The sequence below is a fragment of the Dromaius novaehollandiae genome, chromosome 3 (genome assembly GCF_036370855.1).
Source record: "Dromaius novaehollandiae isolate bDroNov1 chromosome 3, bDroNov1.hap1, whole genome shotgun sequence".
NCBI classification, from domain to species: Eukaryota; Metazoa; Chordata; class Aves; order Casuariiformes; family Dromaiidae; genus Dromaius; species Dromaius novaehollandiae.
The window spans coordinates 94,387,675-94,404,495 of NC_088100.1; the positions used below are offsets into that span (position 1 = coordinate 94,387,675).

Genomic DNA, 16,821 nt, shown 5'->3' on the forward strand with positions numbered 1-16,821 from the left:
CTGGCTGGAAGAATCACCTTTGCTATGGCCATTCCCGCTTGTTTAATAGCCCATACGCAGAGCTCACTCTTGACTCTAGTCAAACCACTTTACCCTGTTCCTGTGACTTTTCCTTGTACTAATGAATATGTCTGTGTCTAGTTTTTCTTCTGCAGTCCAGGTAGTAAAGAATGAATAGTTTCTATTTGCTTTCAGATCTCTGAAGTTTAACATTGCTAGATTCCAGATGTTGAAAGATTTATTTTGTGTCAGTATTTCAGAAGGCCAGATGATCAGGAAGAAATGCACACTGGATGGAATCTAGAAGTTCTGATTTCTGATTTGTATTTTTCTCCTAACTTCTTTTACTTACCCATGAGAAGATGTAAGCATGTGTGCTGTTGGTGCATTTTGTAACGAATATGAGCTTCCACTTGAATGTTCAAGGCACTGTGCAGTCAGATAACTGATACTGACCCTGGGAGTTAGGCTCAGTTACTTCTGTGTTAGCACTGTTTAATTTACGGCAAGAATATGCATTTAAAAATTACATGTCTAATCTATCATTTCTATCATATTAGCCAACTTATGTTAATATTCATCTGGTTATTACTACTTATGAGGAAATGTATAATTAAATATTTTAATTAGATGACTACTAGCCTGACTTGGGGTAGCTATTTTTCTCATTAAGGGCAGCTTTCAGTGGCACATGGCTTCATTAACTGATCAGGGAATGGTTGATTCATAAACATGAATTCCTTATTTGCACTTTATGATAAACAGACTACTATGTTTTCCATCGGCTTAATTTAGAATGCCAGATTTGCTTCTGAGGAGTACCAGAATGGCTAATGGTTCCTAAAGCAAAGATGTGTAGGAGATAGATAGAAATGGCAGTGTAACTGTTTGTCTGAGTAATGAATAAATAAAGAATATATGAAAGTCATGCATTTCTCCGTCTTTTTCAATGAGATGGACTGCAGTAGATTTATGCTGAACCCAGAGTCTGCTGGGCTACAGTATGCAGGTTGCAGGTGGAAGGGCGCGCTGTAGTGCGTTCAAGGCTAGCCTGCTGTTCTAGGCACTCTGGGAATCGGTGTATGCTTGGCAGGATTGTTGCCTTGCAGTAGGACTCAGGATCTCTGCAGTTTATTCAAAGGATCTTTCTTTTAGATCATCTTCTGCAGAGATTGAATTTAAGACAGGACTAGTGGGTCAGTAACTGCATTAATTCATTAGGCACTTCTTTCTCTTCCTCATCAAGGTTCTCCCGTGGTAGTCTTTCTTGTAACAACCAGGCATGCCGAAGTGGAGTACATTACATGCTGAATGTTACTGTAGCCTTGATACATGTATTTTGTAAGGTGTAAGTTGTAATCCATGACAAGGATCAAAAAGAAGGCTGTACTGAGACACACATCAGAAATTTTTTTATTAAGCTGCAATAGTTCTATCACCTGTATACTGTGCAGAAAGCAGATCAGTTTGCTGTAAAATGTGAGATGTGGGGGCTTCGTACATGTTGAAGAGCCAGGTACATTTTCAGTGTATCTTGGAGACCATTATGAAAGAAAAAAAGAAGACCTAAGTGAGGCAAGTTGTGTATTGATGATGGCTACAATAGTGGAGTCCAACAACTGGAAAAACACTGAGACAAGATCTGAAACACAGGTAAGAAGAGTGGGTTAGTTTAAATTGAATGCAAGGAACTAGCGAAAGTTAATGGAGCATACCCTGGAACAGGGGAGGCTAGCAGTTGTTCCTAGCCTAACTAAATGAGATATTCGGTAGAGGTGTAAGGCATGATATGAATAAGCAGAGGATCCAGATGAGTTCATTGAAATAACAAAGATAGGGGTAACTGTTTTAGCTACAGCAGTTAATTTGCAGGGTGCTGCCTGGAAGGTCATTCTGTTCTTGAGCTCCAGCATCACAGGCTACTTAAGATAACTTAAGTTATCTTTAAGAAAAATATTTATAACTTTAATATTAAAACTTCAGATAATATTTAAACTTTTTCTTTTAAAAAAAACAGGTTAGCTAACACAAAGTAGAGATGTTTTCCAAAAGCACAGGACACCATGCAATGGAAATTTAAAATCATGCTAAAAGCCCTGGTTATCTTGTTGTTTGTTTGGATTCATGTCCTTTTAAACTGGGTATAACTGAAGTAATATTTGTTTTTTTTTTCTTGGTCTCCATTTTACGCTAGTGTGCTGACTCATTGCAGTAATGGCTTTCAGCACTTGGCCTCCTTGCAACACTACTACGAACAATTTAATTTCTAGTACAGTTAGGATTAAAATCATTTTCAGTTTATATTAAAAGAAATACAGATTTGTTTCAGCTGTGCACAGCCTTGGGAAGGAAAATGCCTGTTTAACCCAACCAAATTGCCTCAGATTGCAGAGCAAGTAGATCTGCTGAAATCCGCTGCCTCCAATGTGCCTACAAACACGAGGCTTACCAGTTTCTAATAGGTGGTGCATGTTTCAAGCACTATTTTAGAGACACGGTCAAAATATTCTTCATTGTAAAAGTACCACATTGCCCGAAGTAAACACTTGTCCTAATTTTAACTTCTAAAGGAAGGAAGCTTGTTTTGAAAGGGCCTTCCACAGCTTAGAGGAATTTGAGTTACCTTATCCTGAACTTTTCTGTAGCACCTTCTTGGCAACACATAACCACAATGAAAAATCCAAAGTGGATCACCAGTTCACCTACTTTTTCTTAAGGCAGCACCTATCGGTTTATATCTTCTGAGAAGTGTTTTCCACATGCTATTTTCTTTTAAGCAGGAATTTATATTAATGAAGCTATTAATGTAAAGAGTGTTGTAATTAATTTTTTCAAAAAGTGGCTGAATACTTTGAATTTATAGCATGCACATACCGGTTGGGCTTGTTTTATATTTTACTGTATAATAATTTGCATTTAAATTGTTATCCATGTGGAAAGAGGGAAGCATGGTGTGCTGCCTTCATGGACTGCCGTCAGCCATGACAGGTGTAGCTTGCACACTGTGCCATAAAAATCTCCATTCTGCCCAGGGAGGAAATAGGTCGAATCTGCTTTCAGTTGCTTCTCGTCAGAAAGCCTAGTTCATTTATTTTGTGTGGGGGCAACAGGGTCTTGTAGGAGAACCCAGATGAGATCACAAATGAAGCCTGCTATTTTTAGGATGGTGTGTGCTCTACGTGTAGCTGTATACAGCCCCGCCATGGCTGGAGGGAAGTTAAACAGTTAATTTTCAGTTCAGTATTGTGAGGTTCAAGAGGTTCTTACAGGGAACAAATATAATTGATCCCTTACTTGATGTCCTTTTTAATTTTTTTTTTAAATATATTTATGCAGTAGAATTGGAAGTATCATGCTGCCTGGAGGGGACCCCAGCTGAAAGCAATATACCTTTAAACTGCACAAAGAGATGTCTCCGCAAGGAAGTTCTAATATTTTTCCTAAAATGTTTGTTGTGAATACAACAGATTCACAGTCGGAGAGTGAGGCTTCTCCTGTGAAACGGCCACGGCTACTGGATGACAGTAATGACAGGCCTGAAGAAACCAGTCGATCCAAACAGAAGAGTAGACGCCGGTGCTTCCAGTGCCAAACAAAACTGGAGCTAGTACAGCAGGAACTGGGATCATGTCGCTGTGGTGAGTATTGTTTGTCAGCAACATCTGGCTTTCTAACGCAGCAGTGTCTGGATCTGTATCAGAGATGGAAGTACGGAAAACACATGCAATTTGTATCTTTCAAAGATATTTTAAACAGAAGCTGTATCTTCCACTGGTGGCAAAAAGTCCTAATTAGTGCCTGTCTGTCTAATTTCCACTTCAAAACTTTGGCCCTGATGTGCTGCCTTGTCTCAAGAGATCTTAAATATTACTCAAATGTTAATGAATTTAGTTTCAGAAGTCCCTGTAAGGTGGTAGAGTGTCATGCCCACTTGACAGGAGAAGAAACACAAAGCACATCAGTAAATGTGCAAAGATGACAATTTTTTTTACAGAAGACGTAAGTCTTTACAGAAACATAAGTCAGCATCTCCATTCTGCATCTTATATGACATTATTGATTTAAAAAAAAAAAAAAACCTAACTGAAAATGTTTTCCTTCCCACAATCACCTAAACAGGGAAAAAAAACAAACAAACAAAAAAAAGAACAACTGTTCTTCACTGTATGCTTAAAATTATCCAACCTGACTTTTCCAAAATTGATGACATTGTTCCGTTATTGGAATTGAGGGTGGTAACCTCATGCAGACAGATAATCTGGGGTTTTGTATTACATGCAAATAGGCTTTCTGGAATGACAGTTGATGTGACTAGATTCAAGAGGAGATGCTCTCTTCTTCATGGGACTGTTGTGTTCAAAACTGGTGTATAATCTGCTCATCAGACGCAGTGATAATGCACATGATAGTTCTGTCTACTAAACATTTTTCATGTGATTGTGTATTGAAAGCTTGCACATGCACTCTTTGACCATGTTTGTATTGATACATTTGGAAAAGTCTGTTTAGCTACTCCATTATGTCTCCGCCAGGAGATAATTTCCAAAGGTTTTGCTTAGACAGTAGATGCAATTCACATTGCACCTGTGACATGCAGAACTTTATATTAAAATATTTTCTCTATAGAAGGCATGTCCTTCTGTGCAGTGATGGGGAGAGAAAGGATTGGCTAAACTAGTTATAAACACATAGTTGAGGAATTCTATATTGAATATGTAATGTCAAGTGAAGAAAAGTGATAAAAAAGCCACGAGGATTTCATGTCATCCTTTGTTCCTTTCTTCTCTGTCTTTCTTACCACAACCATCAGAGAGTACTGTTGGTCATGTGCTCTTTAGTCATGAGACAGGCTTCGTTTCAAATACTGGAGCACTGCCCTAGATCTAACATATATTAATCCATCAAGCCACCAAAAGTTATGAAATCAAAAGCTATAACATTGAAAGTCGTGTTATGGAAATCACCTGTGTGGATACTTTGGAATATCGAGTAAGATTTTACCTAAAGGTAGAGGTAGGTGTTCCTGCTCCTGGACTGCTTTTGTCACATACCAAATGCATGAGGATGCTTACAGGTACCTTACTGAACTAGACAGAAAAATCCTCCCTAGTATTGGGAGCAAGAGAGTATTACAAGTTTGGGGAGTCTAAGTCTAAGCTTTCTTTTAAATGATTTCTTCTTAATGTTAAGATGTTAAATGTTAAGATAAAGATATCAGCATGTTTTTACCTTGTTTGCTATTAGCTTCATATTCCTATATCAGCAAACAAACTTTCTATTCAGACAATAGCAACTGCAGTTTACAAAATGCACATCTCCTTCCTTCCTCATTCTGTAGCTCTCCATGAAGTAAGGATTGTTTTTACTTTAAATAAAAAAAATTAAATGCCAAAACAGGACAATAAAATTGCAATGTAAGAGCAATGAAGTTAAAAGTAACTTTTAAAACTCATTCCATTAATTAGTAATGTTTTTAAAATTTATAAAATAAGAGATGCCTTTTTTTTCCTCAGCTGGATAACAAATACAGCTAGTTGGTTTCTCTCAAGTTTCCTTGAAGTAGCTACATAATTCAACATTTTTCCAATACAAATGCTATAGAAATTATTCTTTAAATTGCTCCAACTGAATATATGCAAGGTTATGGAAAATCTCCATTAGATTTAAAGTTCATAAAATGTGTTAATAAAACATGAAGTTGAAGCAAAACATACTCTCTTCCTCAGAAATAAGTGAGGAAATGAAAATTTGCATTTGTGCATTACCTATTACATTCTGCATAGCTTAAAGGATTTATAATAAACATTTTTATTCTACACATTTAATGAGAGAAGTGGGAGGCTGGAGTCTATTCCCATGTTTACAACATAGCCAAAAAGACTGTAGATCTTTGCTTTATCCGTGCAGCTATAATGTTTCATTAATACGATGTTCAATATGTATATGTCATCTGTAACGAAATACTCTCATGTGATGTGAAACTAAGCATACTCTACACTACCACTTAATATTATTAAAAGTAAGCAAAAAAAACCCTACCGCTGAGCAACATAGGTCATCTCAGATTTACACCATCTGAATTGCTTTACTGTTGCTCATCAGCATGTAGCTTTTGTCATTTTTACAGAAGCTGCCTTAAAAGCCAATTTTCACCAACTTTGCCTATCTATAAAATTAGGTTGCTTTAGATCATGATTGACAAGCCAGATCGAAAGCACTGGGGGAGGCTGGGGGAAAAATGGGACAGAATAAATATGTTAAAAATTCTCATTTGTTTAAAATGCTTTCTAAATCCAGTTCTGATCAGGTTACCTTTTTGTCATAAACAAAAACACAGGTGATGTGTGTTTAACTACAAGTATTTTAAATGTGACATATCAACTGGTATAAAATAAACATGTATATTCTCATAAAGTAATGGTTAAGGTAGAATGTTGTTGAATCTGGACTCTAAACCACTATTATATTGAATTCTTGGCATCTTAATCCTTAACTGAAGCAAAGGGAAAATGTGGAAGAAGTACAGTTTTAAACATTAAAAGAAGCTTTGACAACAATACTTGATAAAAGGCAGACACGATTTTCAGAAGGAGAAATGTGCCGTTTGCATGGATACAAGGAAAAAGGCTTAATCACATAAATACTATGATGGCCCAAAGCCCGGTCTGAAATACTGGTGATAAAATCCAAATTAACTTTATAAGACTCCACAGAATAACTGCACTGTTTGCTAAGGCACATTTTCCTGTCCCAGCCTTAAAAGTACTGGAAATCATCTGCTTTTCTGGTGATGTGTCCTGCTGCCTGTTTTAGTGAGATTTTTAGTGAGACAGTCAGTGGAAAAGAAAATCTGTACACATTGGACACTGTTTTAAAGCAGACGTACCTGTGGATATTATTCTAGTGTAACTGGGATGTGTCACCCATGTACATGGCAGCCAACAAATTATATCCAAATCTTCTACCTTCTATTCATCATCACGATCAGGGAATTGAAATGGGCTGAATGGAAGGTTATTTTGACATGAATCCTTTCTCCATGTTGAATATGCAAGAAACTCTGTTAATCCATACCAAATAACTTTTCACTTCTTATTTCACTATTTTATTTCAAAATAAGCCTGTGCATGTTGCTTTTGTCCATTCAAATTAACAAAGTTCAGATGCATCTGCTAAAGGGCCAATTCAGGCTACGACTTGTGGTTCACTGGAAAGTCAGCTATCGATCCAGCAGAATGCTTCTTTCCTTTAGCAAATCTGTTCCCACAGTATTTTTTTTTCATGCTTTTCTGGGCGTGTCTTCCATCATTACACTTGTAAAGTGTATGTTTTTTAAAAAAAGCCTGAAAGAAAGGAAGAATTGTTGGTTATCAGATTAGCAGCCTTTAAAACACAATTCACCACAAAATGCCAGTATCGCAAAAAAATAAATAATATGTAGGTTTTGGAACGAATGCATGTAAAAATTAGGTCCTCCAAAAGAAAGCAGGTTTATTAACAGAATTGTTGGCCCCAGCTCCAGACTTGCAGTACTCATGACTGACAGGAGGGGTACACTCTCTAAAAGCAGCTTAATCTTTCTTGGGGGGGGGGGGGGGGGGGAACACACCTTGCATGCTTTCTTTGTCTCACAAAGTCATTTGCTGCTTACTGCAATTAAACGTGTGTGTCCTTTGCTTTGAATTTGGCACCTATATTTTGATTGCCAATATTTTTGAAAGAAAATTTTTCAATATGAACATTTTTTTTATTAGAATATGATTTAATGATGAACCCCAGATTTTTCTTTGCTTTTTCTTTTGCATCTACATCACCACCACCAAGATGAGAAGGGAAGAGTGGTCTTAAATTCATGTTAGAGGTAGGATTTGCAATATTTTATTAGTTCTGGTTTGTAAATTTGGGTATCCTGCCTCCAGCAGGCTTATCCGGTGCAGTACCTCCTGTAATCATCAGGTACGTAGTAAGCACTCGAATGAGCTTGGTATCCAGTGCCCTTTCTCAGCCTGCACTGAGGTGAACACTGTATTACTCCCAGCTTTTTCAGACATCAAAAAACTGTCTAGCAGCATATGCTAGTAGCTTGCCTACTGTGAAAATACCTGAGCAACTCATCACATGTTTGTTAAATCCACATATTCTTTATCGTTCCGCATGTGGTACTCAGGAAGACAACCTCTCAAAATAATACTGTTTTGAGATGCTAGAATTTAGAAGAATGAATACCAGTAGTTAATGGTAATCTTCATAGGCTTGTAGAAGCCAGTTAATGGATTAGTCTGCATTCTATGGCCTTGCACACCCAGCATGAACTGAAATTGGTATCTAGGGCTTCTTACAGTCGTTATACAGTTATTCCAGGTTTGAATAAGACACACTGTCTAGACTCTGTATTTCCTTATATCTTGTCCCACAGGCCACAACATTTTAAAAAGTGGGCAGAGGGTCTTACTCTTTTCACCTAGGCCAAGAACCCTGAGATCTTTGGGAAATTGCTGTGTTGGTTCTACTGCCTCTGGTAACATCTGTCCAGGGGAGGCACTGCTGTGGAACCTGGTCCCTTAACACTCGCTCCAAACTTAGACAGATTTGCTAGTGCTGTAGGGCTTTGGGATGAAGAAAAACAATTTACTACTGGGAAGGGAGTTCCAGTAAGGGTTCTTTAAACTCTAACATGTTTTTCAGCTGCAGAAAGATTTGTTTATTTTTATATACACATACATAGACACTCTCAAGATCATCTTTTATTCTGTTTCCACTCTGTACAAGTTATTAACTGCTGACAAGAAATTCACATCTCATAAATAATGCTTAAGAGCCATTGCTATATAAATTGAATGTGTTATGAATTGTGATGGGCCTTTTTGTAGCATTCTGTGCCTAGAGCAGGAAGAACAGAGGATGTCATTTTCATTAATTTCTAATGAGGTGCCAATTAAAGGCAAGGAAGGAACTCGGAAGGGAAGAGTCACAGAGCTCCCCTGAATCCTGTACCCTGGGGCTGTCAGATGAGCATGCTGCCGAGCCTTCTCTGGAAATTCCATTAAATTACAATCTCATCTAGAGCGCCCACCGACAAATTCAGCTTCCCTTTGATCTTCAAAAGAGCAATTTGTAAGACGAGTTCTGAGCCTTTTCACACAGCACACTGGGAGAAGTGATAGGAATAGTTAATTGCTGATGCACTTTGCAAGCCTCAGTGAGGAAGAGAAATTTTAAAATGCATTTTCATTTGGTGCCTCTCTGACTGGATAACCTTTAAATCAACAGTGCTAGAACAATACCAGCTTCCTGTGAAATATTTTCAGATGCCAATTACACTAAGCACACCTTCAGACAGTTATATTCTCTAATTCTGGGTGGACCTTTCAATAGTTTAGTGTCTTATGATGCATAATGATTACACTGAAATAATGTATTTATTTAATACTAGATTTAATAAGCAATTATATCATGAGGGAGTCAAGCACTTAGCTCATCCTTGATCTGAAAATTGTCAGGTCAGTAATGTGATAAGCAGGTGGCTACCACAAACTTGCTACTTTTGCTGACAAATTCCTTGTCTCTAGTTTTAAAGCAATATAATCCAGAGACTTCTGGAAATGTTTTTTGAGAAAAGCGAGTTGATTATTTGAAATTCGTAGTATCAGTTTATGGGCCTTAATTGTTTGACATGGATGTATATCATTCTTAAAGGAAGTTCTAAACATTTTTTAAAGATACTGAGTTGTAAATTTCTAAGCCATAGAAATTACTTGCATAGAAAGCACTGCTTAATTTTATGGCAGAAGCTTAGTATTTTACAGCAAAAAAAAATAATTCTGGTATCACTTCATTTGTAAAGCCAAGACATAAGTCTGTAGTGGTCTTTAAAGTGTTGGAAATGCATTGATTCCTGGAAGTGGTATGAAAAGTATGAACCTCTTGTATTGGAATCTTTTATTTGAGACATACAAGGATGTTCTAGGAGATCAGTAATGGAATTTCACATCTGTCAGACCCAGTCCTAGTCATCAATCAGAGAAAAAAAAATCAGTGCAGTGGGCCAGCTCTTCAGTGGCTTTGTGTAGAATAATTTGCTATTTGTAGGCCACGTCCTACTAGGGACACATCCGTAGCTTAGCTTTCACCTGCCCGGAGCTGGTTTTAGTCGTATCCTCTTAGCAATCAATGGAGTGGCTAAGATAGTGGGCCCTGCGGGCTAAGCATACCTTTCGCTTCCAGTAGCAGTGCCTTAGAGATGCTTTGCTTATGTTTGTGTGCGTCTCAGATGGGAATCTCCACGTTTTTGTATTGTCTGGCTGGACCAGGTGCTTAATGAGAAGGGAGGATGTTAGAAACCTTCCAGTAAGGCCTGACTGTACTAAATATAATTGTGGCTAAAGCACAGTTGTGAGGTTGCCTCCTAGAAGAATTGTTAGTGGTATTTCTTGCTTGTGTGGACAGAAAAGACTTGCTTGGAGTTTTATTGGTCTAGATTGTGTCATAACAAGGCTATAACTTTCCAGAATATAAACAGACTTGAGCAGTTAGGTATTCTTTGCTATTCTTGATAGAGACTCAGTAATAACTACTAGCCTCAAACAAGGCTGAATGCAAAATGTGTTTTGTTGTTGAAGTATAACTTTGTGAGATGTTGACAAATTGTGACATTTGGCTGCTTCTTGATTGAGGGGATGCATATTCACAAGTGACTTGAGGAGTGCTAAGACTTTGAGTCAGGAAACTAGAGTACAATGCTGCCAGGTAGCCAATATTTTGCCCCTCTGTGCTAAGCATGTGGAATAGGATGAGGGTTAGAGCATGTTGTTGTAGCGCACCACAGACTGCTCCTCTAAAATGATCAAGTATAACTTTCCTTGATAACTATATAGGCCAAACAAAGTAGTTTGGACCCTGAATGTTTCTCAAAAAGAACAGCTTGTTGATCCACATGGGAGATCACTGTCCACTGCTCATGTGGTCAAGATCTCGATACTATCTATAAAAGCACGTCTACATAAAGAGGATCCAAATTGTAACATGCTGGGCCTGTAGGAGATGGTGTGGAATGTGACTTTAATGAAAACTGGAGAAGTTCCATGTTAAATTTTTATTAAAAGTTGGTGAAAAGCCTCATCAAGATGTGATCAAAGTGGACAAAATTGCCTTGCTAAAATGGTTTTAGTTCTAACATGTTAATAGCAAGGGGCTTGGCACAGCTATGGCTTAGCAAGAGAGAAAATCGAGAGATACTTGAATAGTTTAGAATTCACTGTGAACCTGACTACTGTGTGGCTTGTTTCCCATACAGCCAATGCTTATAAATAGTGAAGATTCTGTGCATTCTTTGCTTAGATTAGGGAAGACAGGCAGAAAGGAAAATAAAGAGGCCATAGTACAAGGTGCGCGTATTGCATACTATGGCTGACCAGAATAACAAATCATTCATATAGAAAAATGAAGGAAAGAGATGAAGGAGCTGAACTGTGAAAGTTGGACTGTAAAAGAGTACAAAAGAGAGAGGTAAAGCAAACAGACTAAGCATGTCAGTAATCTTAAGGCTGCTTGTCTAGAGGGGGGAAAAATGTGTCAACAGATGTTTAACTAAATTGATTTGAAAACAAAAAATAGAGGCAATAGGACAGAATTTTAAATGCCTATTAAATAGATGAAAGGAGTCATTGATAGAAGCAGAGGTACTCTGGTAGATTAATTTTTTTTTTAAAAGGGAACAAGAAAAAAAAACTTACCTAAAATACCTTTCTAAAAAATAAATGTCCAAAAAAATGCATGTCAGATTTTCATCTTAATTTCTACACCGATATCAGTGCACCACCTCCTTCTGTATGTAAACAGTGATCCCAAGAGAAGTTACTCTTGCGGACACAATTACAAAACTGAAAATTTGTCATTTGAAGAAAACAGCTCAAAGCAAAGCTGACCTTAAGGTGAAGACTGTGTAAAACTCTTGGGAACACTTTATCCTTCCTTGTAGAGCAACAGTAAAGCCAGCTGGCATTTTTTTTGTTACAAAATATCTTGCATCCTAAACTACCTCCTCACTTAAGTCTGCTGGTAATGTGACACTTGCCAAATTTCAAAAAAATAAAAGACGTTTTAGTAACACTGCAAAGAACTTTAAAACATTCATGAGTAAATACAAAGTAAAGGAGATCCAACCCCCTTGAGAAAGCACTGTAAGACAAGTTGTACCCTTCTAAATTTGTAATGTTGGCAGGGACCAGAACAAATGTTTTCAAAAATATTTGGCAAACATGCTTTCTAAACTACCTCAAAAGCTTGCTTTCTGTTTTTTAAAAAATAATAATAATAATAATAATGTTAAGTACAAAAAAGAGAGAGTTCTGGTATGTTAATAGGCATAGTATGTTAACAGTTATTTTTCCATAGTCCTACATTTAATTTAGTTTTATAGAAAACTGTAATAGCCTGGCAAAATTCTTTCCTTGGGATTAGTTTAAGGTGTTTTGCTTCACTTCTGTTCTCCCTCCTGCTAAGCAAAGGGGTCAGAGGAGGAAAAGACCAGACATACCCATATGCATGCACTGAGCGTTTCTGTTAGCCATCAGAAACAAAATATGTCCACACAGAAGAGCCTGTGCCTTTTTTTGCAGATACCGTGGAAGCAAGTCTCAGTGTGATCCAGTAATAAAACAGGTGGGAGAAAAACAGCTGCAGATTCTTAACTTGTGCAACTGAGCTGCTTGTTCATAAACAAACGGGACGAGGCACTTGTTTGGCTTGTGCCAGAATAAATTTGGAAGGATTTGATTTACTGAGTTAATTTAGAAGCTATTTTCAAAAGGACAGGAAGAAAGAAGCAAACTTGTATAGATAAGCAAACAAGAATGCTATGACAACTTCTTGATCGTTGTACAAAATAGTCCAAAATGTATTAAACATAATGCTTCTCTTAAACCTCATTAAAATATTCAGTCAGAGTTGCATTTCTGTGGAACATTTCTATACTCAGAAGAATTTGTAATAGTAGTGGTAAATTCACTTTCTAGATGGATAAGGTTTATCTGGTACAAGCAAAAATGGCTCCAGGACATATAATTCTGTATTGGTGTAACAGATGTACTTCCAGTGATTAAAAGTAAATATGCATACTGCTTCTGAAGGTGAGGAGTCAATCAGTTCAATAGGAAGTGTTAACGGAAAAATAAATCTTATTAGTAACTGGTTAAATACTGTAATTCAGAGTAATTCTGACAAGTGAGCTCTAGCAAGTCTTGCTGCCATGGCTTAATGTGTACCATTTTCAGCTGTCTTCTCTTGCCTGTTCACCTGAGATAGCTGCTCCCAGTATAGTACTTTTGCTTCAGCCATTCAGCCAAAATGCCTAGCAGTTTAGCTTACATTGCTACAAGTAATTTTAAAAGAAAATTTTTAAAAATAGAAAAGCCTCTTGAAATTTAAATTCAAACTCAGGGAGAGTTTTGTGTTGCTTTTGTTTTGCCTTTTTAGAAAGGTGTCTTCCCAAGGCCGTAATCGAAATCACAGGGAGTAAGAACTGTTAACTAACATTAGTCTCTCCAAGTACTTTGTATTTTGAAAATTGACTACAAATTGAACAATTAAAACCAATTTACTAACTGGTGTATCACTGGGTTCCAGTGACAGGACTCAACAGAAGGCTTTAGTGTCTAGGCTTTAGGAAAAGCTGTCCATAGCTTTAGAAGTGCAATTGAAATTCATGGTCTGCTTGTAATCAGGATTCACAAAATATATACAGTTTGAAGAGGTTCTAGCGTATTCCCCCAACATGTTCAACTAACAGGGATTTTATTACAGCATGTACTGATTTTGGTCTCTTCCACCATACTACCCAAAGCTCTGCAACAGGCCACTCCTTTGATTCAGCAATGTATACTGTGCCTGCTAGTTACTTTCCGATAGCCCCAATCAATAAATGTAATTGAAATGGGTCAGTTGATCTCTTATGTCCTTTTTAAATAAAACAGCATACTCCTTTAAAAAAAACAAGAATTTTTTTTTAAACACTGATGTAGTAAGTCCTTCAGTATATAACCCTCAGGCAGTTTTTGTGTGGATACTACAGTACCAAAAAAAAGAGTATTTTGTTGATGCAGCATTAAGTCTCTTCTTCCATCAGTACCTGTAGTTACAAAAAGAATAAGAAGCATATGCATGAAGTAAAAGATGATGCCTTTTAATTGTCTTTTATATACAAGAGATGCATGGCCTAGTGAACCTGAACATAGAAATCTAGCTGAGACTACCTTATTTCTAATTCTGTCTCCTTTCATAGCTTTAGGCAAGTAATTCACTCAGTCTTTAGTCTTTTTTTATTGGAACGATGAAGATAATAGCTACCTAACTGACAGATGCTAAAGGAAACATTTTTGAAGGTTAAAGCACTCTAACCTACCTTTTTTAACCAAAATTCCTTCTTTACAGTGTTTTCATTTATCCAGAGTCTCACAGGCTCATGCTATGGCTTCGCCAGGGCTGTACACTGAGAAATCTGTTGGTTGCACAGAAGTCTGCAGCAGTCTGTTCTCTAAAAAACAAACACTGCCCGGAAAGCATCTTCTGCAAAGTGGATCATGTGCTCTTTCTGTATGCTGACGATAAATGCTTGTTTAAGTACTGATCTTACTGATGTGCTTGATATTTAAAGTAAACAGAGCAGGCCCAAGAATATACTGTAATCACCTGACAAATTCCAGAGCAACGTTACCAGTTAATTCAACTGATCATGAAGTAAGGCTTAAGTAGAGAGAAATGATGCCCAGTGAGTTTTTATTGGCGAAATTCTGAATTCTTCATAGAAAGCAGTGGGGCAAAAGCATCCCACCAATTTCTGCATTATAACTGGGAGGAGAAAAGAGGTAGTGGAAGGAGTTGTCAAAATTTGCCTTGAAAACAGGATTCCTTCCAGGAACTAGTGCATTTTTGTCCCTACAAACTAAAAAAACCAAATATTACATAAAGGAGAATACCACTTAAATTTCATTTCTGATGTGTAAGAAAGTGTAAAGCTTTTTTTTTTTTCTTTCTTTCTTTTTTTTCTTTTCAGATACTGTGCAAAGGTACTGGGACTTGAGACTCTAGTTCTCTGCTACAGTTCTCAGTGAGGTTGTTGTGGGACTTCTAAGGAATTGATGTAAAGATTTTTGCATATCAGGTTTCTCAAGAGTAAAAAGAACAATAAAAGTCTGTGTCAGGGCCTTTGATACTAAATATTCCTGGCCTTGCAGGAATGAAAATGTTCACCTTTGAAGGTGTTGAACTAAAAGTAAAAATGTTCCTGACTTGCTGAAGAATTGTCCAAATACGTGAATAAGTGGGGGGACAGAGGGTTCTGCCATATTCTGAAAAAGCAGGAACAGGGAGTGCTGTATAAAGCTCCCCTCCCCCCCCCCACCCCCCCCCACCAAAAAAAAAAAGAGAAGGGTAGAAGTGTGCATCACTTTAAGCCTTTGGTTTCCTTTATGGTATAAATAGGTCTTCTGAATGGAGCTCTATTTCCCCTCTGGTTAGAAGAAGATTTACTCTCAATATAGATTGCAAGAGGGTACAGGAATAGAAGGTTTTTATGTAGCAGAAGGGTGTAATATAAGAGACACTGGAAGACACGGGGTGTAAGTAGGAGATAAAAACATAAAATAGATTTAATTTAGGTTTAAATGAAATAGAGCTGCTCCTCTCCAGTGATTTGTCCAGCAGGTCTGGCTGTTGTCAGATTGTGGATCAATATAGCGCAACCTCTAGAAAGCTATTTAAACCCAAGACATAAATAATCTACTTGAAGTATACTGAAAGTTAAAGCACTGGAATCATGTTCAGAATGTGAAGATTTGTAGTCAAAATACATGAAGGATCCAGGAGAACATGTTGGAATTAATGCAACATATGCAATACCTTAGTATAGAAACTTGTCATTATTTATTCTAGTTCTTTATTAATAGCATTATCTTACATGCATTTTCATTGGGCTGAAAAAAATTAGACACACATTATTAAATCACTCTAGTATTGCTTGCTGTTCTAATTAAATTAGTGGATACACTCTGGCTTTTAATTAAATCCTTAGCTTCTGGGAGGACTGTATTAGCTCTGGTTGACTTGATGGTGTACAGAGACTTTTCAAAGTATTAACACTAAATCTACCTCTTTTGAAAGTGTCAAACACTGTATGCATAAGGCCCTCTATTGATGCTAGGATAGCTGTATCATCCTCCTGTCCTTCCTCAAGAGAGAGTTGTAAAGACTTCAGAGTACTCTCAAATCTCAGTGTTCTGGATATATAATAGATACTTCTCTATATGCTGGTATAGTCCCTGGAAAAATATTACTTTATAACAGTACTACCATTTGCAATAGGGTTACCTATTTTTAAGGTTTACCCCAACTTTATTAGGTGTCTACTCCTGCAAACAAAGATGCCTTTTTTGCACAATTGTGCCTTTGTACTGCACATCTCCCAACCTCTTTCCCTTTCTTTGGCTTGATTCTCCCATATCCCCCAGGATATAACCCTGTGAAGTTAGGAATGAGGTGGGAGGTGCACAGTGTTGTTTCAGCATGGTCTGGGCCTGTAGACATGGCAGTGACTATTCCTTTTACCAGTATAGGAATAATACTGAGTTGTCCTGAATGTATACGTGCATGATCACATGTTTACTCAGAGGTAAACTGCTTTTGCCTACGTAAGGTCTGACCTTTTAATTTTGAACATAGCCTCTCCCCTCCATTAAGTTAGTTGTGCATTGGTGTTGATTAACTGCCTGGTACTGCTATTGATGCCGAGAGCTGTTGAGAGCAAAATGTGGATGCTTTTAATTTAAC

The 16,821-nt window shown here is 37.3% G+C and overlaps 1 protein-coding gene across 3 annotated transcripts in view; it reads left to right on the top strand.

Annotated features, from left to right (window-relative positions):
• ZFAND3 (zinc finger AN1-type containing 3) overlaps positions 1–16,821 on the top strand; it is a 152,302-nt gene that overhangs the window by 123,728 nt on the left and 11,753 nt on the right. For all 3 annotated transcript variants that reach the window (XM_064509528.1, XM_064509529.1, XM_064509530.1), the window contains one exon: positions 3,468–3,638. In XM_064509528.1, the coding sequence (XP_064365598.1) occupies positions 3,468–3,638 (171 nt within the window). The remainder of the gene's footprint in view (positions 1–3,467; positions 3,639–16,821) is intronic.